A 26,326-nucleotide genomic window follows, 5' to 3' on the forward strand; every position below is an offset into this window, starting at 1 on the left:
TGTCAACAGTGTCTCCTCATTCATCGAATGTTGCTGCTTAAGGACCTCCTCTCCAGGCACCTGGTTCATTGGTGATGAAGGCTGAAACTTACAGGCCATTACCACAGCTGTACATCCAGTGGGTGGCAACAGGTGGCCTTTCGAGATGAATCACGTTTACTGCTACACAGGACTGCAAGGAAACATCCTGCAATAATCGTTGGAAGTGTCTATGCTGGAGGAGAGAGCGTTATGGTCTGGGGAATGTTTTTGTGGCATTCCCTCAGTGATCTCACCATTCTGGACACACTTATGAAATATTTCTGCCAAGAGAGAGTAGTTACTATTCTTTAATACTAAAATGTCCTTATACAGCAGTTGCTTTACTGCATGTCTCTATTTTATGTATACTTCAATGTACTATTGCCTGAATATTAGGCCACTCATTGTATGTGATTGTCCTATGACATTTTCTGACAGGTAGCCAGAATGACAATTTATCTTCTAGTAAAGGCATTGTATTTGACATTCAATAGCCCAGACTTTGTGCACTGTTATATAGCTGCTACTACTGAGTGGTTATACTTAAAGTGAAAGTACTCACAGAGGTCCAGTGTGGACTGTAATTACTTTATGGCAGCAAAACCTGGTAATATTCTAACGCATTAATGCAGAACCAATTTATGCTGAAAAAGAAATACTTCCATTTTTGATAACAAGGTGAAAATCTGGTGCTGTGAATGCAAAGAAGACGTGCAGATATGTTTCCATATGTAATGGATTGGGAATTGTAGTAGGCAGAAAAGGTCAAACAACTGAGAAAAGCATGATGTCGGTTTTATTATTGATTGCCGCTTACACGATTCATCAATTTGAACACATGAGACGTCGATGAGATGCTTTACAGCAACAAATTTGCACCTGGTAGCCAAAATTGGAACTGCTCCGGCGCCGGTGACCCCCCCCCCCCTCCCGAGCATAAATGGGTACTGCATTAACACAGTAGCGTATACCAAGTTTCACTGCCATGTGATAATTACAGCCCACACTGGACCTCTGTGAGTAACTGCACTTTAATTATAACCACTTTGTGGTTTGTCTACTATTCATGTATACATCGGGTTACTACCCATTAATACATTAGTATTAAGACAAATCTTATGTTTTCATTACACATCAGGTGTTATTTCTTACATATATAAATTTCAAATATTATTTAGTCTATAACACTTTTTTTTGTATCTTGTTTAAGCATTATTGGTCTTGTTGAGTATATCTTCATTCATTTGCCTATAAATAAAAATGTAAACTATATTATTGTTATTTTCATTTGAGTGTAAGCTGCTGACCAGTTTTGTCCCTTGTAATGGAACCATTGCTATAATTTGTATGTTTCATGCACTGTCGTATAACATTAATTTTATTTATTTTTTTTAATTAATTAATTAATTTATTTATTTATTTTCTTTGATAGGGCACATTCCTGTCAGATATCTTCATACATGTGTGTGATGCATATGAAAATATGATTTGTTATGGCTTTTGTACATATTATATTCTAGTAGAAACAAAGATGATGTGACTTACCAAACGAAAGTGCTGGCAGGTCGATAGACCCACAAACATACACACAAAATTCAAGCTTTCGCAACCAACGGTTGCTTCATCAGGAAAGAGGGAAAGATGAAAGGATGTGGGTTTTAGGGAGAGGGTAAGGAGTCATTCCAATCCCGGGAGCGGAAAGACTTACCTTAGGGGGAAAAAAGGACAGGTATACACTCGCGCACACACACATATCCACAGACACAGACACATACACAGACACAAGCAGACATTTCCTTTGTTTTTAGATATATTTTTCCCACATGGAATGTTTCCCTCTATTATATTTATATTCTAGTAGATATGATACTTGCATCCTAGTATCTACTGGTTTCGGTATTGTGTTGATTTACAACCGTTAATGCTGTGAAGGCTTGTGATTCGCCTAGGCTATGAATAGTGAGTAATGTTTCAAATGATGCATAAGTTTTATAAGTGCCTTTGAACTATGTAATACTCACTATGTGAATATTGTTGTTATGAATACTGGCATACATCCATTCATATGCCCCCAAATTGCCTATGCCATTATCTTACATTCTTAGAATAAAGCAAATGGGTCTCAGATTCATGCCTAACTTACATACAGTTTTATATCCTTTAATGTTGGGTAGTTAAATGCTTTAGATTGGTTATGCCTAATTGCTTAATGTCATTTATAATACAAATTTTGTTGTTCTGAATTACATCATATAAAAAATTATGCATTTTGTCACTTTGAAACATGTATGTATGTTGCCATTGTACTGTTTGTTGTTATCTGGGGTTCTCTATGTTTATTATTATTATTATTATTATTATTATTATTACTGTTATATTCTGTGTATGTCATATACAGATTTTTACAATTGTAATTTTCAATTATTTTGCTTCAAGTAGTATGTTGTAAACTGAGTTTTTCTCTAAGCCCATCACGTAACATCATTCGGTGCTGCTACTCAGCCTGCTACGACACGGACATAGTATTCTGTTACTCACTGGTGCTATGTGACAGTGATAAATTTGTCAAATAGTTTTGGATACGCTCTCTCCATATGTGTATACTAGCTGATACAATTTGTACGGTGATCTCTCACATTTGGATAAGAATTATGTGGTGTCAGCCTGCTTCATCTTCTTCTCCTTGTGCCTGTGGCCCACATTGGTGCAGGGATGACAGGTTTATGAATGAATTTAGCATGGGTAGTTTAATGGGTGGACGGATGCCCTCCCTGTTGCCACACGGTAAAACCCCCTCCCCCTCCCCACAGGACAGAATGTGTGTACCCCACCCTCTCCCCCAGTTGTCTGTGTGTAGTGTTATTTATGTGAAAGCGAGCATGAAAGTTTTCTAAATGTTTGCAATTGTGTAAACTAAGGCAAGATGTAGGTATCAGCATAGTATTCACCTAGCTAAATATGGGAAACTGCCTGAAAAACACATCCTGGCTGGTTGGCACACTGACATCATTGTTAATCCATTGAGCAAATTAGATCAGGGTGGGTCATGTTGTTTCATTCGTGTAATGATATAGTGACACAATGGGTCATGTTTCTTATTTGATTTGTATATTTTTATGTGAAGTTTATATTAATGTTCATTTAGCTATAAATGTTTAATAAGGTTGGGCTATAGGTTATGAAAGTTGTTAAACAGAAGTATGTAATTTATTGATGACAATGTGTCTTGCTTGCTGGACTCGCATTTGGGAGGACGATGGTTCAAACCCTCAACGACCATCCTGAACTCGGTTTTCCGTGATTTCCCTAAATCGCTTAAGGCAAATGCCAGGATGGTTCCTTTAAAAGGGCACAGATGACATCTTTCCCCATCCTTCCCCAATCCAATGGGACCGATGACCTTGCTGTTTGGTCCCCTCCCCCGAATCACTCAGTCAATCAATCAATCCTACCAGCTTGGCTGAGTTTGTCATATTTGGTATGTATTGACTTTGCATAATGTTTGTCGTAATGACAGTTTGTTTCACCCTACTCTCCCTCATGTGGAATTTTCTATAAAAATTCAGATCTGAAGATGGACAGCTTTTTAGCCCAAACTGGGTATCATTGTAGTAAATAAATTTTGCAATGTTGATTAATAAAGGATTATGTATAAGGTTTGAACAAAACTGTAATTATTTCAAAATATAATGCTAAAATAATGGAAAAGCCTTGCGAATTCTTAATGCTTCTGAAGTCCATTATTTCTGAAATTTGATTCAGCAGATGTGACAAGATTGTAAGACAGTGACTATGGTGCATATTCTTGATGTGAGCAGAGGACCCTTTGGATTGATGTTGACAGATTCTGAACATATTGTTTGTTCAGGAACCTGCCACTCAACTGTCCCTTAGCCAGTTACTTCACAAGATGGCTCCCTGTATACAAATGCAACTATATTTGTGGGACACTATAACTATGCAAGCAACATGATATACTTGCTTACTTCAGTGTCTCAACAATAACTATTCCTTTCTTCCATTTCCAGCTGTAGATTATCCTTCCACAGATATTTCATACAACACTTGCTGTCCAGTTGTGTGCATATTCTTGAGTTATATACACTACTGGCCATTAAAATTGCTACACCACGAAGATGACGTGATACAGACGCGAAATGTAACCGACAGGAAGAAGATGCTGTGATGTGCAAATGATTAGCTTTTCAGAGCATTCACACAAGGTTGGCGCCGGTGGCGACACCTACGACATGCTGACACGAGGAAAGTTTCCAACCAATTTCTCATACACAAACAGCAGTTGACCGGCGTTGCCTGGTGACACGTTGTTGTGATGCCTCGTGTAAGATGGAGAAATGCGTACCATCACGTTTCCGACTTTGATAAAGGTCGAATTGTAGCCTATCGCGATTGCGGTTTATCGTATCGCGACATTGCTGCTTGCGTCGGTCAAGATCCAATGACTATTAGCAGAATATGGAATCGGTGGGTTCAGAAGGGTAATACGGAACGCCGTGCTGGATCCCAACGGCCTCGTATCCCTAGCAGTCGAGATGACAGGCATCTTATCCGCATGGCTGTAATGGATCGTGCAGCCACGTCTCGATCCCTGAGTCAACAGGTGGGGACGTTTGCAAGACAACAACCATCTGCACGAACAGTTCGACGACGTTTGCAGCAGCTTGGACTATCAGCTCGGAGACCATGGCTGCGGTCACCCTTGACGCTGCATCACAGACAGGAGTGCTTGCGATGGTGTACTCAACGACGAACCTGGGTGCACGAATGGCAAAACGTCATTTTTTCGGATGAATCCAGGTCCTGTTTACAGCATTGTGATGGTCGCATCCGTGTTTGGCGACATTGTGGTGAATGCACATTGGAAGCGTGTATTCGTCATCGCCATACTGGCGTATGACCCAGCGTGATGGTACGGGGTGCCATTGGTTACACGTCTCGGTGACCTCTTGTTCGCATTGACGGCACTTTGAACAGTGGACGTTACATTTCAGATGTGTTACGACCCGTGGCTCTACCCTTCATTCGATCCCTGCGAAAACCTACATTTCAGCAGGATAATGCACGACCACATGTTGGAGGCCCTGTACGGGCCTTTCTGGATACAGAAAATGTTTGACTGCTGCCCTGGCCAGTACATTCTCCAGATCTCTCACCAGTTGAAAACGTCTGGTCGATAGTGACCGAGAAACTGGCTCGTCACAATACGCCAGTCACTACTGTTGATGAATTGTGGTATCGTGTTGAAGCTGCGTGGGCAGCTGTACCTGTACACGCCATCCAAGCTCTGTTTGACTTAATGCCCAGGCGTATCAAGGCCGTTATTACGGCCAGAGGTGGTTGGTCTGGGTACTGATTTCTCAGTATCTATGCACCCAAATTGCGTGAAAATGTAATCACATGTCAGTTGTAGTATAATATATTTGTCCAAAGAATACCCGTTTATCATCTGCATTTCTTCTTGGTGTAGCAATGTTAATGGCCAGTAGTGTATATTTTTGCCCAATTTCATGAACTAATATGGTTCTCCACTTTTAGAAATAGTAAGTACAATTTTTGACGTGTACTGGTGCATTCACATGATGTATTCCAAAATTAAGATACATACTTATTTTTTCTGATAAATAGGGGAGAGAAACGATTATTTTTTTACAAGTCAATTCATATTCATATTGTCACATTACTGTCTCAGCAGTTACGTTAGTTATTTGCCAATACTGTCTTTCTTTCAGGAGGAACACTGCATGGAAATTACACAGCAGTTTACCGGCCACCTCAGGATATGTGAGTAGTGTTTTCATGCTTAAATCTCTTTCTAACATGTTACTGCTCTCGGAATGTTTTTATTGTTCTCATATTCTCCAAGTCAGTCAAATATTATGAGTGTTTTGAGAAATGAGACTTAATTCAGCTCTCTCTCTCTCTCTCTCTCTTTCTGTGTGTGTGTGTGTGTGTGTGTGTGTGTGTGTGTGTGTAAAATAGTTAATAAAAAGAGCGATGACAAATGTAAAATAAAATACAGTGATGTTTTCTCAGAGTATAATGTTGTTTCTTTCAGGAGAGTTCGTACATTGTATGCTTGCCAAGGAGAGAACGATGGAGAACTTTCATTTGAACCTAACCAGATTATCACTAATGGTGAGTTCAATGTGTGCACTGTTTTAAAAGTTAGGTTAAAATATTTATGTATTACTCTTTTGCCAAGGATAATCTTCAGTGCGAATGAATTAGCTACCTTAAATTTTTTACCATGAAGGCTTTGCATCTGTGCATTTTGGAACACAGTCTCCAGAATGACAGTTTAGAAAAATTATAGTGGAAACAGCATAGTTGTGGTATTTAGAGTAGGAGCAACAGATGGCAACACATGTAAATGCTTCAAAATATATAGAAGTGAAATTTGAATTATGTTGTTGTTGTTGTTGTTGTTGTGGTCTTCAGTCCTGAGACTGGTTTGATGCAGCTCTCCATGCTATTCTATCCTGTGCAAGCTTCTTCATCTCCCAGTACCTACTGCAGCCTACATCCTTCCGAATCTGCTTAGTGTATTCATCTCTTGGTCTCCCTCTACGATTTTTACCCTCCACGCTGCCCTCCAGTACTAAATTGGTGATTCCTTGATGCCTCAGAACATGTCCTACCAACCGATCCCATCTTCTAGTCAAGTTGTGCCACAAACTCCTCTTCTCCCCAATTCTATTTAATACCTCCTCATTAGTAATGTGATCTGCCCATCTAATCTTCAGGATTCTTCTGTAGCACTACATTTCGAAAGCTTCTATTCTGTTCTTGTCTAAACTATTTATCGTCCATGTTTCACTTCCATACATGGCTACACTCCATACAAATACTTTCAGAAACGCCTTCCTGACACTTAAATCTATACTCGATGTTAACAAATTTCTCTTCTTCAGAAACGCTTTCCATGCCATTGCCAGTCTACATTTTATATCCTCTCTACTTCGACCATCATCAGTTATTTTACTCCCCAAATAGCAAAACTCCTTTACTACTTTAAGTGTCTCATTTCCTAATCTAATTCCCTCAGCATCACCCGACTTAATTCGACTACATTCCATTATCCTCGTTTTGCTTTTGTTGATGTTCATCTTATATCCTCCTTTCAAGACACTGTCCATTCCGTTCAACTGCTCTTCCAAGTCCTTTGCTGTCTCTGACAGAATTACAATGTCATCGGCGAACCTCAAAGTTTTTATTTCTTCTCCATGGATTTTAATACCTACTCCGAACTTTTCTTTTGTTTCCTTTACTGCTTGCTCTATATACAGATTGAATAGCATCGAAGAGAGGCTACAACCTTGTCCCACTCCCTTCCCAACCACTGCTTCCCTTTCATGTCTCTCGACTCTTATAACTGCCATCTGGTTTCTGTACAAATTGTAAATAGCCTTTCGCTCCCTGTATTTTACCCCTGCCACCTTCAGAATTTGAAAGAGAGTATTCCAGTCAACATTGTCAAAAGCTTTCTCTAAGTCTACAAATGCTAGAAACGTAGGTTTGCCTTTCCTTAATCTTTCTTCTAAGATAAGTCGCAGGGTCAGTATTGCCTCACATGTTCCAACATTTCTACGGAATCCAAACTGATCTTCCCCAAGGTCGGCTTCTACCAGTTTTTCCATTCGTCTGTAAAGAATTCACGTTAGTATTTTGCAGCTGTGACTTATTTAACTGATAGTTCGGTAATTTTCAAATCTGTCAACACCTGCTTTCTTTGGTATTAGACAATATTCCTGAATTCTACATGTGCACATTCCATTATCTGCCTGCAGGTTGTTAGGCAACTTTTAATCTTTAACATTTTACCTTCTAGCGGTATCTGCAAGAGGTGTATTGCAGGCAGTATTTCAATAGTATACAAGTAGCAATGCTGCAGTGTACAAAACACCACATTGGGTGAATCTAGAGCCAAGAACAAACAAACTGCCTCTAGTCGCCTATGACTAAACCCGCAGTTGAGTCTACAACATTTGATCAGTCCTGTAAACAGCTGTATCAATGAGGAGGCACATTTTCCTATCGATGTTCTCAAGTTCATCTTGCAGTTGAGGAAATGATTATACCAAATACTAGCCATAGTGCTGCAGTAAAGAGAAGCAGTTCTTACTTGCGCTGTAGAAATTGCTAGTAGCTGTAAATACAAGGGTCGTCCACGAAGTAAGTTCCGTTTCTATTTCTATCCATGGCAGCACTACAATCACAGTTCTGAGCATGCGCGGCAGCTACTCTGACTCAAAGAGAAGCCATGTACACCATTTTCAGATCGCTGCTGCTGACATGTGCTTTGTAGTGCTTCTTTATAATGTCAGTCATAACTGAAAATGCCTCTGCGTGGCACAATCTCTTAATGGTCTGACAGTAACCGTGTGCATTGATTGTTTGGCCTCAATCAGCAAACTGCCTTTTCTGTCCCAAAAAGCCGTGCACTGGACTTTTCAAGGTGTCAAGACTTGCTTAGGCTTAACCTTCATTGGGGATGTAGTGTGCTTCCATTCCATTGATTGCCATTTTGTTTCAGGGGTGTTGTACAATACCCAAGTTTCATCCCCTGTGACTATCCGAGAAAGAAAACCATCACCTTCTTCATTGTAGTGATCAAAAACTGAAGTGCACTGCCCATCCATTGTTTTTTGTGTTGTTCAGTAAGAATTTAGGATACCTAACATGAGCAAAGTTTCGGAAATTTAAGTTTTTCAGTAACAATTTCATGAATTAGTGATCGTGAGATTTTCGCAACTTCAATAGCAAGGGCATTAAGTGTAAACTTTTTGTTGTGCTTAATCTTCTCTTCAGTTGTGTGAACCAGTTCATCAGTAATGACAGACAGGCATCCACTTCATTCGTCATCATACACTTGATCACGTCCTTCATTGAACGCAAAACGGAACTTACTTTATGGACGACCCTCATATATCGCACGTGCGAGGTATAAAAGGATGGTGCAATGGCGCAGCTGTCATTTCTACTCAGGTGCTGCATGTGGAAAGGTTTCCGGCATGATTACGGATGCAAAATGGGAATTAGTAGACATTGAATGGGGAATGGTAATGGGAGCTAGACGCATGGGAAATTCCATCTCCCATTCCATCTGCTAACCATTGAATCACTCATAGCATTTTGTCCATAAACCTCACAGATTTGCCGATGAATTTCCTTTGGTTTAACCTTCTTTGCGTTTAGAAAACAAAACACAGATCTGATTTTACGTGTGGCGGCATTTTTCAATTACAGCTGACATAAAGAAACACTACAAAGCACACATTGGCAGCAGCGATCTGAAAATGGCGTGCATGTCTTCTCATTGAGTCAGAGTAACTGCCGCGCATACTCGCAACTGCGATGGTAGTGCTGCCGCACATAGAAATAGAAACAAAACTTACTTGTGGACAACCCTCGTAGTTCGAAAGACCTGCAGTTGTTTCCTTCAAACCCTTCACTAGACGCCATTGGAAATGCTAATTCCCGGCTAGCTCTCAAAACACATTCTTTGAACTGTAAGAACTATCTTTTAAACTTCTACAAAAATAATTAAAGAGAAAAATTGTACGAATCATTCTGTTGGATAAACTTCTGCACACTTGTGGCATTAATTCTCTCTGAAAATCCAAACTTTTGACAACATCAGGTTTCCATAGAGAATTAATTGCAACAGATGCCATAAGGACAGTTTGTACAACAAATTCATTATAAAAGACGTTGTGGTTAAATCATTTGACTGTTTGTTAAAATATTCATTTTAAAATGTATACACTTTCGCATACATTGAAATCAGCACTGAAAAATTTTTTCCCATATTATATTCGTACCACAAAAACACGATTTTGGAAATATTCAATAGCTGCTTGAGATGATTAAAATCACTGTCCAAATATACTTTTTGTTTGATACAAGGAAGCAAAAATAAGTTGTTAAGTGATAAATTAGGTCGTAATGGGTAAGTGTCATTAATTCGATGTTTTTCAATGTCAAATAATCAACTGTTCAACTTGCTGTATGACAACCGGTGTTGTTAAGATGAGGAACAAAGCAACATATTTTCTTTCTCCCCCCCCCCCCCCCTCACACCACCCTGCCCTCCAACCCCCCTTTGAATTCACTGGCACCATACAAATTGTAGTACACCATTCAGCATTAACAGTTGTTCTGTCCTTTAATGTACTGATTGCAACAAGCCAAGTATAACCAAAGAAACAAGTGTTGATTTTCTTGGAAGATCTTCACTAGTACACTGCTTTTTGTATATATATTTTTGGTTCATCTTGGAACAGCCAAACAGTTGATTTATGTCCTGGTTTTGTCTCCTGTTGCCACATTATGAGGGTGGTTTGAAAAATTCTCAGAATGGAATAGAAAAAAAGTACTTACATCACTGAAACTTTTTTTTTTTTTTTCAAACTAGTCTTCTTGTAGATTAATGCACTCGGGCCAATGATGTTCCAGTGCCTTGATCCCATCTCAAAAATGAATTTCCTCCAGACGTAAAAAATAGTTGTCAACTCCAGCTATCAATTCTTTGTTTGAAGTGAATTTTCATCCACCAAGAAAAATTTTCAGTTTTGGGAAGATATGGAAGTCTGCCGGAGCCATATCAGGTGAATAAGGTGTGTGTGGCAACAGTTCATACCTTATTTCATGTAATTTTGCCATGGTGACAACATGTGTGCGGACGCGCATTGTCTTGATGGAAGATGACGATCTTCCTTGCTAAACCTGGCCTTTTTTCGCGTATCTTTTGTTGCGATTTTTCCAGGAGGTTAGCATAGTATTCTCCAGTAATTGTTTGTCCAGTGGGGAGATAATCTACAAACAGAATCACCTTTGCATCCCAGAACACTGATGCCACGATCTTTTCCACCGAAGGAATTGTCTATGCTTTCCTTGGTGGTGGAGAATCAGCCCACTGCTTTGAATTGTTTTGTCTCTGGAGTATAAGTAGTACACTCAAATTTCATGTGTGGTCACAAACTGGTGCAAAAAATCTTGCTCGTTTCTCCTGGAATGGGCCAAACATTGTTCTGATATGTACATTCTCATGCATTTTTGATCCAATGTCAAAAGTTGCAGCACCTATCTTGGAGATAATTTTTTCATTTCTAATTCTTCAGTTAAAATGTGATATACTTTTTCAGATGACATCTGGCAAGCGTGAGCAATTTCACACACTTTTCTATTGGCGATCCTCCATGACCATTTTGTGCACTTTAGCAATGTTTTCTGTGGTAATGACACATCTTGGCTGACCACTGCGCAGATCATCATCTAAGCTCTCCCAACCAAATTTAAATTGATTTGTCCACTTGGCAACAGTTGAATATGAAGGAGCAGAGTCCCTTAGTGTATTCTGGAAATCGGCATGAATGTCCTTTGCTTTCACACCTTTCTTTACGAAATACTTAATCACTGCTCAAATCTCGATATCCCCCCCCCCCCCCGCCCCCCTCCATTTTCGCTAATCACGACACAGGAACAACAACAGAGCCACGTCACTGCCGCAGCTCTCTTCCAGGGGCACTGACGTGGCACATGTATACGGGCAACAGTCCAATGAATATCATGTGAACAACTCGTTGCACTAGTGCTGACCTCTCTTGGTGATTCTGAGAACCTTTCAAACCATCCTCGTATGTCTGGATTTTGCATTTCCTCGTTCAAATTTATTGTGATTTGCGTTAACTGTGCACAACCCATAAGGAAGAGATTTTTTCACGGCTAGGTGTTCATATAAAACTGAATTTATTGCAGTGCCAAAATTGTTGCAGTTGCAATCAGTCTTATCCGAGCTGCCACTGTTTTAACAATAACAGATGAAAAAAAACTCAAATAATAGTAATGTCATGCCTTTTATTAAAGCCATTGGTACTAATTGAAAAGGTGACCCACATAGCACAACACTGTCACATATTCAGTATGTGGTTCAGACATTCTTGGACATCATGTTTTCTTCTCTTTACAAAGATAGTGCTTTGAAATTGATAATACTATTTACAAGTGGACTATAGGCACTCACAGATTTCAGTCAAACTTAATACAGAACACATGTTAGATTCGCATTACATTCTTTCTTTGCAAGCTGCAAAGCTCGGAATAAATATTTTTTGGGTGACGCCATCCTTGTTACTAACACTTTCAAATAATGTGTTGTGGAAGTAGCTTCTGAGTATATGTACAATTAAACTTGCACTTCCCTCCTGTTTATTCTTTTAAATGTTGGCTCACTGCTACAAACTATTTCTAGAAGATACAATAATCAGTTAAAACACCAGTATTCTTTTCGAAACATATGGTACATGGTGTGGCTGTAACTTGTAGTATGGATAAATGAGAGTATTGAGTAACACTGGGACAGTAATATATCCTTTGGATGGAAGCAACTGAAAGAAAGGAAGAGCATCAAGTAGGTAATAACAGTAAACTGCTTAGGCAGAAGTGATGATATAAAGATAAGAGAGGAAGATATCTGGAAAACTAGAATTGGTAAGTCACCACAATGAGGATGCTGATGATAATTCTAGCCTTAAGATGTTACTAGTGCTGTTATATTTTTATGAAATAAGAATGTGGGAGAAAGAAATTTTTTAAAAAATAATAACGATGAAATAAGATGTCCTAGTACTACGAAACTTGCAGTTATACAAACAAAAATACTTAGGTTATACAATAGCTATAAATCTTACCCATTATCTAGACAAGCTAGGAAGTGAGAAATCTGAGAGGATGATGAATGAAATTACGTGAAGAGAGCACGAATAAGTATAGAAAAAATCTACATCTACATCCATCTCCGTACTTTTCTGTTCCTCTCGCAAATAGAGTGATTTCTCTTATTTTTATGGTCCTTATGCAAAATGCATATTGATGGCAGCTTCCTTGAGAATGGTCCCCACTAGTGGTCTATGTGCAGTATCCTTTAGAGATGAACCACACTTAAATTCTCCCAACAAAACAAAGTTTACCATTTGCCCGTTCCATTTCATATCACTTTGCAGCATTATGCCTAGGTATTTAATGGACGTAACTGTGTCAAAAGCAGCGCACTACTAATGTTGTATTCAAACATTACAGAATTGTTTTATCTTGTCATCTGCATTAACTTACATATTTCTACATTTAGAGCAAGCTGCTGTTCATTACACGAAATAGAACTTTTTTCTAAGTCATCTTGTATCCTCCGACAGCAGTGGTTCCCAACCTTTCTTACACCATTACCCCTGAACAGAATCAGATATTATCTAGTACCCATCCCCTTTCCTGCCTTCTAGCCACCCCCCCCCCCCCCCCAAAGCACCACCACCCCAACTTAAGGGCCTAACAAATGATATTTAGTTTTTTTGTAGGTGGTTTATTAAGCTGTGAACTAATGAGTCAATGAGTAGATCCTCGTTTTTATTTTCAAACATCTATTGTCACGTCTATAAATCTTGAATATGACATTTCCTTTCCATGTGTATGTTCAGGTAATGTGTGTGTGTGCTAGAATGAGTGATGAGGTAATGCCCGGTGCATCATGAGTACTCCCTACAACGCCTTATGAGAAAAGAAAGCTAAATATCCACACTTGAGGTTAGACACTTGTTACAAACCATGCTCCCCCTGCACCACTCTTCTCCCTAGAGTCCCTTACTTCATTCACATCCTGCACTGCCATTAAAAATCAACCACTTCAAAACGTGAGCACTACATTTGCTGTTCATAAAGCACTTGATTGCTGGACTCCTTACTTCTGAACTAGTAGAAATTGGAAAACTTCAATCTCATAATAATTTGACTACTGAATAATAATAATAATAATAATAGACCCCCTGGAGGCCCGGGAAAAGAATAGGCCGCCGGTATGTTCTGCCAGTCGTAAAAGGCGACGAAAAGAACAAACCACTAATAGGGCTAACCCCCCTTTTAGTGTGATTATTTGGTACAGGACAGAACTAAAGAATAAAGAAGCCTCGGACAAGTGCCGTCATGGTCGGGGACGACGCTTGAACCCTATGCCCGCCCACAATGGTAACGACACTGCTAGCCACCTGGAAAATGATTTAAATCCAAATAGAGGTGTTTTGTAGGATATACTTCCTGCAACCACCCTAGAAGGAAAACAAAGACAGAGGATGAGATGGTCAGATGAAGTTAAACGGCACCTCATGTTCTGTTATTACCAAGCAACAAACCTAGGAACCAACACAACTGGATACAGATCACAAGTATACACAACATTTATTACCAGATACCCAGAATTAAAATTTTTGACGGAACGACGACTAGCTGATCAGATCTGTGCAATAATAAAAAATAACAGGATATCCCAGTCAGAATTAGAAAACATCGAATAACAAGTACAACAAATACTGGAACAAAATAATGTGCAGTCAGAAGAAGAAGAAGAAGAAGAAGAAGAAGAAGAAGAAGAAGAAACAAATACAGTAATGGACTCAAAACATCCCAGAACAAACAAACAAAGAACAACACGCATCAATTAAACAATCAGAGGAAAACGAAATCTTAAGACAGCCACCAGAACAAGCACAAAGAGAACATGAAATGACACACATGTTAGATATAGAAGAAAAATTTCAGCTGACATATATAGAATACAAAGACACAAATACAGGCATTAGACCATTCTTGCATAGACCGCCAAATAACCCACAAGTCGAAACAACAAAAAAAACTATCAACACAATCATACACAACAAAATAAATGAAAACACAACTAAGGAAGAGGTACAACTACTCGTTTATATAGGAGCACTCACTACACTAAATATACACACTAGGCAGAGATCAGAACCAACCATCACACAGAAGAAATCCACAAAACCAGCATGGCAACACAGGCTACAGATCAGAATAGAAAAACTGAGAAAAGACATCGGACAGCTAACACAGTTTATAAGAAATTAAATATCAGACAAAAAACGAAAAAGGTTAGGTAAAATCTCACAACAAGAAGCGATAGAGCAATTAGATGAAAAGAAGCAGAAATTACAAGCATTGGCCAAACGACTTAGAAGATACAAAAAAAAGTGAAAACAGAAGGAAACAAAACCAAACATTCAACACAAACCAAAAGAAATTTTACCAGACAATAGATAACACACACATTAAAATAGGCAATCCACCAAACATAACAGACATGGAACACTTCTGGAGCAACATATGGTCAAACCCGGTACAACATAACAGGCATGCACGGTGGATACAAGCAGAAACAGACACATACAAGATGATACCACAAATGCCTGAAGTGATAATTTTGCAACATGAAGTCACCCGAGCAATTAATTCTACGCACAATTGGAAAGCCCCTGGAAAAGATAAAATAGCAAATTTCTGGCTAAAGAAGTTCACCTCAACACATTCACATCTAACTAAATTATTTAACAGTATAATAGAGGGAAACATTCCACGTGGGAAAAATATATCTAAAAACAAAGATGATGTGACTTACCAAACGAAAGCGCTGGCAGGTCGATAGACACAGAAACAAACACAAACATACACACAAAATTCAAGCTTTCGCAACCAACGGTTGCTTCATCAGGAAAGAGGGAAGGAGAGGGAAAGACTTCCCTCTTTCCTGATGAAGCAACCGTTGGTTGCGAAAGCTTGAATTTTGTGTGTATGTTTGTGTTTGTTTGTGTGTGTATCGACCTGCCAGCACTTTCGTTTGGTAAGTCACATCATCTTTGTTTTTAGATATAAATTATTTAACAGTTACATAGCAGACCCATACACATTCCCTGATACACTTACACAAGGAATAACTTATCTGAAACCTAAAGATCAAGCAGACACAGCGAACCCAGCAAAATATCGCCCCATAACATGCCTACCAACAATATACAAAATATTATCTTCAGTCATCACACAGAAATTATGACACATACAACACAGAACAAAATTATAAATGAAGAACAAAAAGGCTGCTGCAAAGGAGCACGAGGATGTAAAGAGCAGCTGATAATAGATGCAGAAGTGACATATCAGGCTAAAACTAAACAAAGGTCACTACACTACGCATACATTGATTACCAAAAAGCTTTTAATAGTGTACCCCACTCATGGTTGCTACAAATATTGGAAATATACAAAGTAGATCCTAAATTGATACAGTTCCTAAATATAGTAATGAAAAATTGGAAAACCACACTTAATATCCAAACAAATTCAAATAATATCACATCACAGCCAATACAGATTAAGCGTGGAATATACCAAGGAGACTCATTAAGTCCTTTCTGGTTCTGCCTTGCTCTGAACCCACTATCCAACATGCTAAATAATACAAATTATGGATACAATATTACTGGAACATACCCACACAAAATCACACATTTGCTATACATGGATGATCTAAAACTACTGGCAGCAACAAATCAACAACTCAACCAATTACTAAAGATAACAGAAGTATTCAGCAATGGTATAAATATAGCTTTTGGAACAGACAAATGTAAGAAAAATAGCATAGTCAAGGGAAAACACACTAAACAAGAAGATTACATATTGGATAACCACAGCGACTGCATAGAAGCGATGGAAAAAACGGATGCCTATAAATATCTAGGATACAGACAAAAAATAGGAATAGATAATACAAATATTAAAGAAGAACTAAAAGAAAAATATAGACAAAGACTAACAAAAATACTGAAAACAGAATTGACAGCAAGAAACAAGACAAAAGCTATAAATACTTATGCTGTACCAAAATTGACCTACTCATTTGGAGTAGTGAAATGGAGTAACACAGACCTAGAAGCACTCAATACACTCACACGATCACAATGCCACAAATATAGAATACGTCACATACATTCAGCAGCAGAAAGATTCACATGAAGCAGAAAGGAAGGAGGAAGGGGATTTATCGACAAAAAAAACCTACATTATGAACAGGTAGACAATTTAAGAAAATTCTTTCTAGAACGAGCAGAAACTAGCAAAATACACAAAGCAATCACTCATATAAATACATCGGCTACTCCACTGCAATTTCATAACCACTTCTGCAACCCTTTAGATCACATAACATCAACAGATACGAAGAAAGTAAATTGGAAAAAGAAAACACTACATGGCAAGCACCCGTATCATCTAACACAGCCACACATCGATCAAGACACATCCAACACATGGCTAAGAAAAGGCAATATATACAGTGAGACGGAAGGATTCATGATTGCAATACAGGATCAAACAATAAACACCAGAAATTACAGCAAGCACATTATTAAAGATCCCAATACCACAACAGATAAATGCAGACTTTGCAAACAACAAATAGAAACAGTAGATCACATCACAAGCGGATGTACAATACTAGCAAATACAGAATACACCAGAAGACATGACAATGCAGCAAAAATAATACATCAACAACTTGCCATACAACATAAACTAATAAAACAACACATTCCCACATACAAGTATTCACCACAAAATGTACTGGAGAATGATGAATACAAATTATACTGGAACAGAACCATTATAACAGATAAAACAACACCATATAACAAACCTGACATCATACTCACCAATAAAAAGAAGAAAATAACACAACTGATCGAAATATCCATACCCAATACAACAAATATACAGAAGAAAACAGGAGAAAAAATTGAAAAATACATTCAACTGGCTGAGGAAGCCAAGGACATGTGGCATCAGGATAAAGTTGACATTGTACCAATTATACTATCAACTACAGGTGTCATACCACACAATATCCACCAGTACATCAACGCAATACAGCTACATCCAAACGTATATATACAACTACAGAAATCTGTAATTATTGATACATGTTCAATTACCCGAAAGTTCCTAAATGCAATGTAACATATACCATACAGTTAAAAGGAAGTCACACTTGATCAAGGTCTGCGTCACTTTCCATTTCTAACCAGACATAACATCTGAGAAAGGGAAGAAATAGTAATAATACTGTGAAGAGCACTACAGTGTCATGTTACTAATTAGTTCATTTGTCTGTTTCGAAGAGAGCAGTATCGTGCATTAATGCTAGTAATTGAGGAAAAAGTAGTTACTGCTAATTTATGTAATCAATATTAGAACCTCACAAATTCTGATAATAGTAATGTTATTTTAAAAATAACTTAGTTTCATACCTGAAACACAATCAAACCCATTTTTATAACCCCTCAGAAAATTTCATTTCACATCTCAGGGGGTAATTACCCCAGGTTAAGAACCACTGTTCTACAGTCACTCAATGACAACACCTTTCCGTGCACCACAGCATCATCGGTAAACAGCCCCAGTCTGCTGCTCACCCTGTCCATCACATCGTTTACATATATAGAGAATAGCATATAGATCAAATGTAAATAGATAAGAGAAAACAGGTTGATCCATTTATGTACCTTTAATGAATGTACCAAGTCGTCTTTATTCTGATTTCTGACTAGAGAGCAGATTTGATAATATAAGGGCATAATCTAGATGGGACTAGAGTAAAAAATACTAACATGTTTGCAGCCTCTTTTGTGAAATTCCACTGGTAATGCTGCTTGTACCACACACATCTCAATTTAGACTTTCAATGGTATCCATTTTGGTGAATTAGTTATATTGATATGGTTTTTTGCTGAAATATCTCCTGTGCTTTAATTAATGGAAAATCTGAAGTGGTACAGAAATGTCGTAGGGGTACAGATCACTGGTTACTGAATAGAAGAGTTAGTAGGTGGTATAAACACACTTCAAGAAAATGATAAATTGATTAGCTATTGGACAAAGTCCTCTCTCTCTCTCTCTCTCTCTCTCTCTCTCTCTCTCACACACACACACACACACACACACACACACAGAGTTGGTTATAATCTGGGCTGGGGTAAAAAAGGAGACATGGGAGAAGGGTGGGTGGGGAGAGGAGACATAAGAACTGGGTGGATGGGAGCTAGTAAAGATTGTTCTGCTGTGGAACATGAAGTGCATGCAATGGAGGTAGTAGACATCTACACTAGGAGAGAGGCACCATCAGTAAGTACCCCCTCCTGCCTCTCATTCCATACCAAAAACTTTCTTTTATACAACCTTGGACAACATAGCCACAGTGGCAAGCAGTTACTCCTTCAGTATGGTGAAGGTCTGGTGAAGGCTACACTCATATTGTTGTCCATAAACAGATTACTGTCTCCATACACGTCTGCTCCCACAGTATACATATTAGCCATAAAGGAGTTACCTCTCTCTTACTCAGTATCAACTGAGACTGAAAAAACTGAAACTCTTTCTTTAGCAGTACTTCAACTACAATCCCCCTAAATGTCAAATATCCTTGACAAGTGGTATTCTGTCACACAGTGTTCTTGTCCACCCCCCATAACCTCCTGCTCCTAACTCGTTGCTCCACAGGTCATCACCTTATGTATCCCATACATTCACCCACTGTCATGTGTCAATTTGCTGCAAAACTTTACTGATTCCTGTCTTTGGACCTTTATCATCATTCATCTTGATGGGAGCACAGTTGTATGTTAGCTCTGAAAGAGAACTTACAAGAAGGCAAAATAATGTTATTATCCTTCGTAGGTTCCTGTCTGCATTTTAACATCTATTTTATTTGGTATTTGACATGAAGAATTTTAATCTTAAGACACGTATGTAGCTTTTGTATGTATAAAAAAAATTGCTGTATTAATGTATGATTTTCAAGAAGGAATTCAATTTTGTATTTGTTTACAGTACGAGGATCACAGGAACCTGGTTGGCTTGAGGGAACACTTAATGGAAAGACAGGCCTTATTCCTGAAAATTATGTCGAGAAACTTCCCTGACCTGGGCTCAAACTATGGGCAAGAATTAGTCGACGGTCAGCCCACCTCCAGACTCAGCCGCAGGTGCCCCATCAGCCACCGCAGTGATGATAAGTGCAGCTGATATTCTTCTGAAGCATATGTGCAATGTAGTAATGATGTTAAAATGAAGATTAATGAATGAGTCTATCATCAGAGCTGTGTTTACAAATGTACGCTTTGTACATCACCGAGATGATACTTTGTCAAACAAGTGTTAAATGCGGGTCTTGGCCTTTCCATACTTGGCTTCCATTCACATATCACCTCTTAAGAATGTGTCTTCTGCTTTGTGTTTTGAACTCAATAATTAAACTGACTAGCAGGTGAACTGTATAGTAAATGAGTATCAGAACGTGATTCGTGCAGCATCTGTGTGACTAAGAATTGTTGCAAACCTACAAATGTTTTGTGAAAACCTGTTAATGTCCAGTGTAAAAATCAACAGTGTAATTATGAGCTGATCAGTTAGAGACTTGTGGGCACCCCTTTATCATCCAGCAGAGAATGCAATGGCAATATCATACGTTGAGCAACTGTTCATTTATTGTATATAGATATTGTTGTACAATTATTTATTATGTTAATAATAATTTTATTTATGATTGCCATTGTCATCTGTTGCTTTTATGTTGCCACATTTGAGGAAATCAGATACGAAAAGAATCCTTTTCAGAGTCCAAAAAGCAGTTGTTAAACATACTGATTTGTAATATTGTGCTGCGTATAATAATACTGTGTAACTTATATTAAATGTGAGCCTAAATTTTCTGTGATATACTTCCATTCATATAGCCTCACAGAGCGAATTCATAGTCATAAAATGTTCATACATTGTATGCAAGAGTCACAAATTCAACTATTCTGTGCCAATTAGAAGAAAATGTGATTTCACAAGAGAAAATATCAGTGCAATATATGAAAAGAACATGTTGTTTTCTGTTAGGGTACTTCACCAGAGAAACCTGGTGACGAAATGTGAAATTTTATTGTGGAGTAGCTCATCAAAGCTGAAATCACTAGATGCGAGTCTTGATACTCCAGTGGATTTCTTATTGTCACAGTGTGTGTATTATTGTTTCAGTGCAGCTTTTCATTTTCTTTGTAGATTATTTGTCATGTAACTTAGATGCTGAGTAGCCTGTTAGTGCTAAGGAAGAAGTGTAACTACAAGTCCAACCTTGTTTATGTGCTTCAGCAATACTGTTATTGGTTAACTTTTCCATTGTTAGTGATATTTTGTATACAACAGCTTCATGATAACCTTGAATTCTTTGAACTTAACTGTTAATTGGTCAGTAATAATGCATACAACTCTCATCACAGTGTTGTGTTGGTGTCTGAGCTAAATTAAAGAAGTATTTGTTCTGGCTATAGCTTCAATGTTCAATTAACGAGTCATCTAGAGTGGAACAGAATTTAACTTGAAATTAAGGAGAACATGATGATGATGATGATGATGATGATGATGATGATGATGATGATGCTACTTTGTATTCCACTAGAACAGTGATGTTTATATTTTGTGTGCGACAGTACTATTCTAATGTTATACGATTATGATAATTTCGTGTGGCTCAGTGTGGTATTATACAATACTGATTTCAACAAATGCAAATGTTGTGTAATCCTATAAACAGGTTCACTAACCACTCTTTCTGTTCATCAGATTAGTAGTGCTCTCCAAATGTACTGCCTTTCTTTCATCTTTGTGGCTCTTTGGATTTTGTTGTTCATTGTCTGAACAAAAAAAATGCAATATATCTTTTAAGTCAGTTTTTTTTCTATTGCCGTGTGGCAAACATGACATAAATAAAATTGTGTAAGCAATATGACAGAGATTTGTGACCTGTAGTAGTCTCTGTAATGCCTATTTATAAATTTTTATCAATCATGGTCAAGTAATAGCCAGTGTGGCTATATGTAATGTACTCTCCCTTTGAATGCAAGTTTTGTGAAATTTAATGGGAATTGATTCCAGATAATAAGCACCAGATTTTTCATCCGTTTGCCCTGCTCACTGTCCCTGGATTTGTTGTTAACTTCTCATAATTACTTTGTTATATACTTAAACTATTGCAGTCATGCCAGTGTGTGGTATTTTAGGCTTCTACAGGCAAACTGACTTAAGGCTTTCAATTGGAGAACTGGAAGGGAAAAAATTCACTGAACAAGGTTTCTTTACATATCACGAACTACATCCGTCTTTGCAAAATATACCAATTTGTTACTGGGTGGTATTTTTTCCTTCTGTAGTCTTCTGAAAATATGCAAAGCTTAACACGTTCCATTGTCAAATAATTTGACATTTATTTTCTTAGAAAATTATTTTTATAAAGATATGGAAAATCAAACTTAAAATGAAGCATTTTAGCATGGTGCACATTGGTAGTATTGAGAACTGACAAAAGTTGGATAGGTGTAGGGGGACCACATGAATAACACCACTTGTAGAAAGCTATAGGAAGTGTTAAAGTTTGTTTTCTCTGTGCATGTGTGTGTGTGTGTGTGTGTGTGTGTGTGTGTGTGTGTGAGAGAGAGAGAGAGAGAGAGAGAGAGAGAGAGAATGAGTGAGTGAGTGATTGAGTGTTGTTGCATGTGCATTGAATATATGAATATATAAGAGACACATTCGATATCTCTTTATAAGATAAATAATGAAGGGAGTAGCTTATACATTGCTATTTTTGTACTTGTGATTGCTTGTTCATAGATTGTAGAAGTTATTATTTCAGTTTGAGCATTGTCTTCTTCTGTGCCCCAATGCTGCATTGTAGCTTCAGGAAATTACAAATAAGATAAATTACGTGGGACTTAATATTTTCATTGTTTTCTGGTGCAGTGGCATGAGGATGATTTTTCAATATTCGCAAGAATTATAGTTCTTCCAGTGTGTCTTGAACATACTACTATAGGCATTGTCCAAGTGCAGAGTGTGATTGTTTAACATGATGTAAGATGCCAGTTCCATAAAAAACTGGTAGATTACATTGTTATCGTAATATTCTGAAAATAGATGGATGCCTCCACTGTAACGCCCCCCCCCCCCCCCCCGCCCGCCCCGCCCCTTCCCCTTCTCTCCAGTATATGTTTGTTTCACTTCCTCTTCATTGCTCCTTTTGTTTTGTTATTTACTAATAAACTATAACTACACAAGTCTTCCACTCAGACACTAAATAACACTCTCCACAACCTATAGATGTTGGATCTCTGATAAACAGCAGAAAGGTCCAGATTTTCTTTTCTTGGCAGAATGAAGGAAGTGTGTGTAGCATAGGGGGCAATTATTATTATTATTATTGTTATTATCATTATTATTATTCCTGTTACTTTTTGAATGATCCACTTCATGTTGAACTTCTAGCAGTTACATGTGATCTCACACCTCTTCATTATAGTAATGAGTCTTCTTCATCGTTATGGAGAGTCTTTTATCTTCATGACTCTGTCCAGTCTGTAAACTCATATCTTTTCTTTCAAGCAAGACAAAAGTCTTAAAGTAGAAAATAAATTAGTGGTAAATTGTACTGTGAATTGTTTGCTTTGCCTTTATTCATAAGTAGCATTTAATTTGTATATATTGTAAACAATGAGGTTCAATGTATGTATGAAATATATACTTGTTAAAATTCATCCACTACATATATTTATGTAAATAATATTTTGTTGTGTACATACAAATTTTGTTAATGTATATATTGGAAATATTTTATTAAACTGTCACCTGTATCAAGATTGATACAATGATTGTACATTCCAGATGTAACTGTTTCAGTTTTGTTGTAAAGCTTCACAGCTCAAACGCTCAGAATAATTTACATTGCACACTCTTCAGGCAGATGCCAAAGATGAGCACATACATATTGGTGCTTATTTTTATAATAAAAGAAAAATTGTGGTAAACAGTGCAAAATATGTGGGTGTCTTATTTTTTGTGTACCTGATGTATTTGTTAGTTAAGTAAATAACTATTTTTTGTTTTACAGTGTCTACTCTCATGTCAAAGAATCTTCAAGAATTATTTTCATTATAATGTTATATGGTGTAATTGTCATTATGACAAACAGTGTTGACCACAGGCATATTGTCAGGAATATTTGCTAATGTGTTTAGCATTTTCGTATTTGGCTAAGTAATAAGTATATTTGAAAGTTAACCACTGAAACTGAATTGAAGACTGTGCTGCACATAAAGAATGCTATTTAAAAATGAATGTGATTTGTTACCATATTATATTTTGTTTGTCCAAGTGTATAAATACAAATATTTGTTTGAAAATCCATAATTTATTAAAAATTAGAGATCCCGTTACATTTTCATCATTACATGCTTAACCTCAGATGGGTATTGTACTAGACTGATATAAACACTCTCCTTTATTTAGTTATTGATTTATTTATTATATTTTATGTTCCATAGGCACTACTGCAATGGGCTTACAACATCGTAAACTGAGTTGGTTGTTATATTTACAATACAACTGGTTTCACAATCGCATGACCTTTATGGTATAATTGAATTCATGAATTCACAGTTATATTAAATTTATATTTTCATGGATATTGTAAAATTATACAGAGAAACATTTGTGGAGCAGAAAGCAAATATCATTATTGATGACCAGACCAGTGTTTCTCAACTGCCACAGCACAAGAAATTTTTGCATCATGAGCACATAAAGAATGCATCGCAAGATTTTTAATGCTTTCAGACGCAGATAAAATATCTAGAACATAAAAAATTTATTGCCAAATAATTTCTTGGAGTAGCCCAATTAGCAAGGTATCACCCATCATTATACATGATTGTATGCACAATAATAAAAAAAATATGTTGTATGTACTTCACGGCTATGCACTGGATTTTTTGCATTTAGGAATAAAAAATTACATGTAGAGATGTCACGAAAGTTTGAAAGGGAGTTTAGTGTGCCCCAAAGGAAAAGAGATGAAGAAATCCAGGACCAAACTACCATAAACAATTTTAAAATAATGTATTATCCGACAATATTAGTCATATAGTTTAGTTAATTATTTGAAAATTCGACCAAACTATAAAACAAATTTTTCATCATGAATTTTTTACAGAGTTCTTAAACTTCATTTGAGAGACAGAAAGTGAAAATGGGCCTCTTATCAAAAATTATGGTTTAGTGCTATTGTAATTTTTTACTTTCATTAAATTTTGAACAACTTCTTAAAAAACCAGATTTCTACCTCTAAATTAGAGTGAGTTACGAATATTGTTGAGTTGAATACTGGTGTTGGAAAATAGACGTTTTGAGATATTGGGATTTAAAGTTTCAGTTTATTACCATTGTTTAATTGATGTATTTTAGAATGAAATTCTGGATATATATTATGCTTAAAATGTCCTTTGTCAAATGGTACATGCTTTTTTAAGCTAATATTACTCATTGAAAGTGGTTAACCCCTTCAGACCTGTAACACATTACAGTTTGTAAAAATTTTAAAACCAAATAATTTGGCTCCGAACTCTGCGTTTATGGCATCTATTAGACCAAATTTTGATTTTAAAGCCATTAATAGACCCAAAACTACCTAAATTTTGAATTCACAAAAACCCTAAAAATTGAGTTCTAGGGTATCACATTTTATATTGGCCAAAATATGGTATTTTATACTTCTAAAATACTTGTATGTGAAGGGTTTCAAGCTCATTCATAAATAAAATTTTCCCCTCTTCTTCTTCGGTTCTGGAATATCTGGTTGATAAGGTTCGTCCACAGGAAGTTGTCGTCATTGATGTCAGGTTTTGGTTTCACTTCAGGACACAGAGCCCTCTCTATTCCTCTTTGCAGTAGGTTTTGATGTTTTCAGAAAGATAATTTTGTTGTTGTTGTTGTTGTTGTTGTTGTTGTCATCCCTGCTGGAATTACAGCAACCAGCAACAGAAAACCCAATGGATGCGTTTTCTTTGGGGAAGATGTGGTGCACAAATTCATTTCCATCACTCTCCATTTTGTAATGTACATTATCTTTGTAGCTGAAGGTGAACTTAAAGGGGATATATTTAGTTATGTACAGTAATTTGTTAGGAGACATTTAGCCTGTTATATGTATTCACAGCAGCTACACCTTTTTTATTTCTAGCAACAGCAGGGTTAACGTGTTGTAGGTGTATGGTTTTGTTGCTACAGTGACATCAGCTGTCAGATGGTATTTTAGGGCTTCCAGTTATAAATTAGTAACCTCTGTTGGCACTTAGGACACTCATTTTTAAAGGGGGATGACTTGTCTTGTTTAGCATTATTGTAGTCACAAAAATTGTCCTTTTGTTCTAAGCTGCTACGAGTTCTGTAAAATGCTATAAAATTTAGGAGATACTATTTTGTGAAGCATTGCTTACACAGCTGTGAGATCTAGAAAAGAGACCTTTTGTCAGGCTAATTTTATTTCCTCAAAACAACAAGAGGTTTTTCTTCAGATGACTGA

General features: G+C 37.2%; 1 protein-coding gene across 2 annotated transcripts in view; it reads left to right on the forward strand.

The window, feature by feature from the left end:
• The window catches only part of LOC126199279 (rho GTPase-activating protein 10), a 596,616-nt gene extending 575,283 nt beyond the window's left edge, over nucleotides 1-21,333 (forward strand). For both annotated transcript variants that reach the window (XM_049936087.1, XM_049936088.1), the window contains exons 19-21: nucleotides 5,772-5,823; nucleotides 6,098-6,177; nucleotides 19,762-21,333. In XM_049936087.1, the coding sequence (XP_049792044.1) occupies nucleotides 5,772-5,823; nucleotides 6,098-6,177; nucleotides 19,762-19,853 (224 nt within the window). In that variant the 3' untranslated portion in view covers nucleotides 19,854-21,333. The remainder of the gene's footprint in view (nucleotides 1-5,771; nucleotides 5,824-6,097; nucleotides 6,178-19,761) is intronic.
• The last annotated feature ends 4,993 nt before the right edge of the window (nucleotides 21,334-26,326 follow it).

The sequence above is a fragment of the Schistocerca nitens genome, chromosome 8 (genome assembly GCF_023898315.1).
Source record: "Schistocerca nitens isolate TAMUIC-IGC-003100 chromosome 8, iqSchNite1.1, whole genome shotgun sequence".
In the NCBI taxonomy this organism is placed as follows: Eukaryota; Metazoa; Arthropoda; class Insecta; order Orthoptera; family Acrididae; genus Schistocerca; species Schistocerca nitens.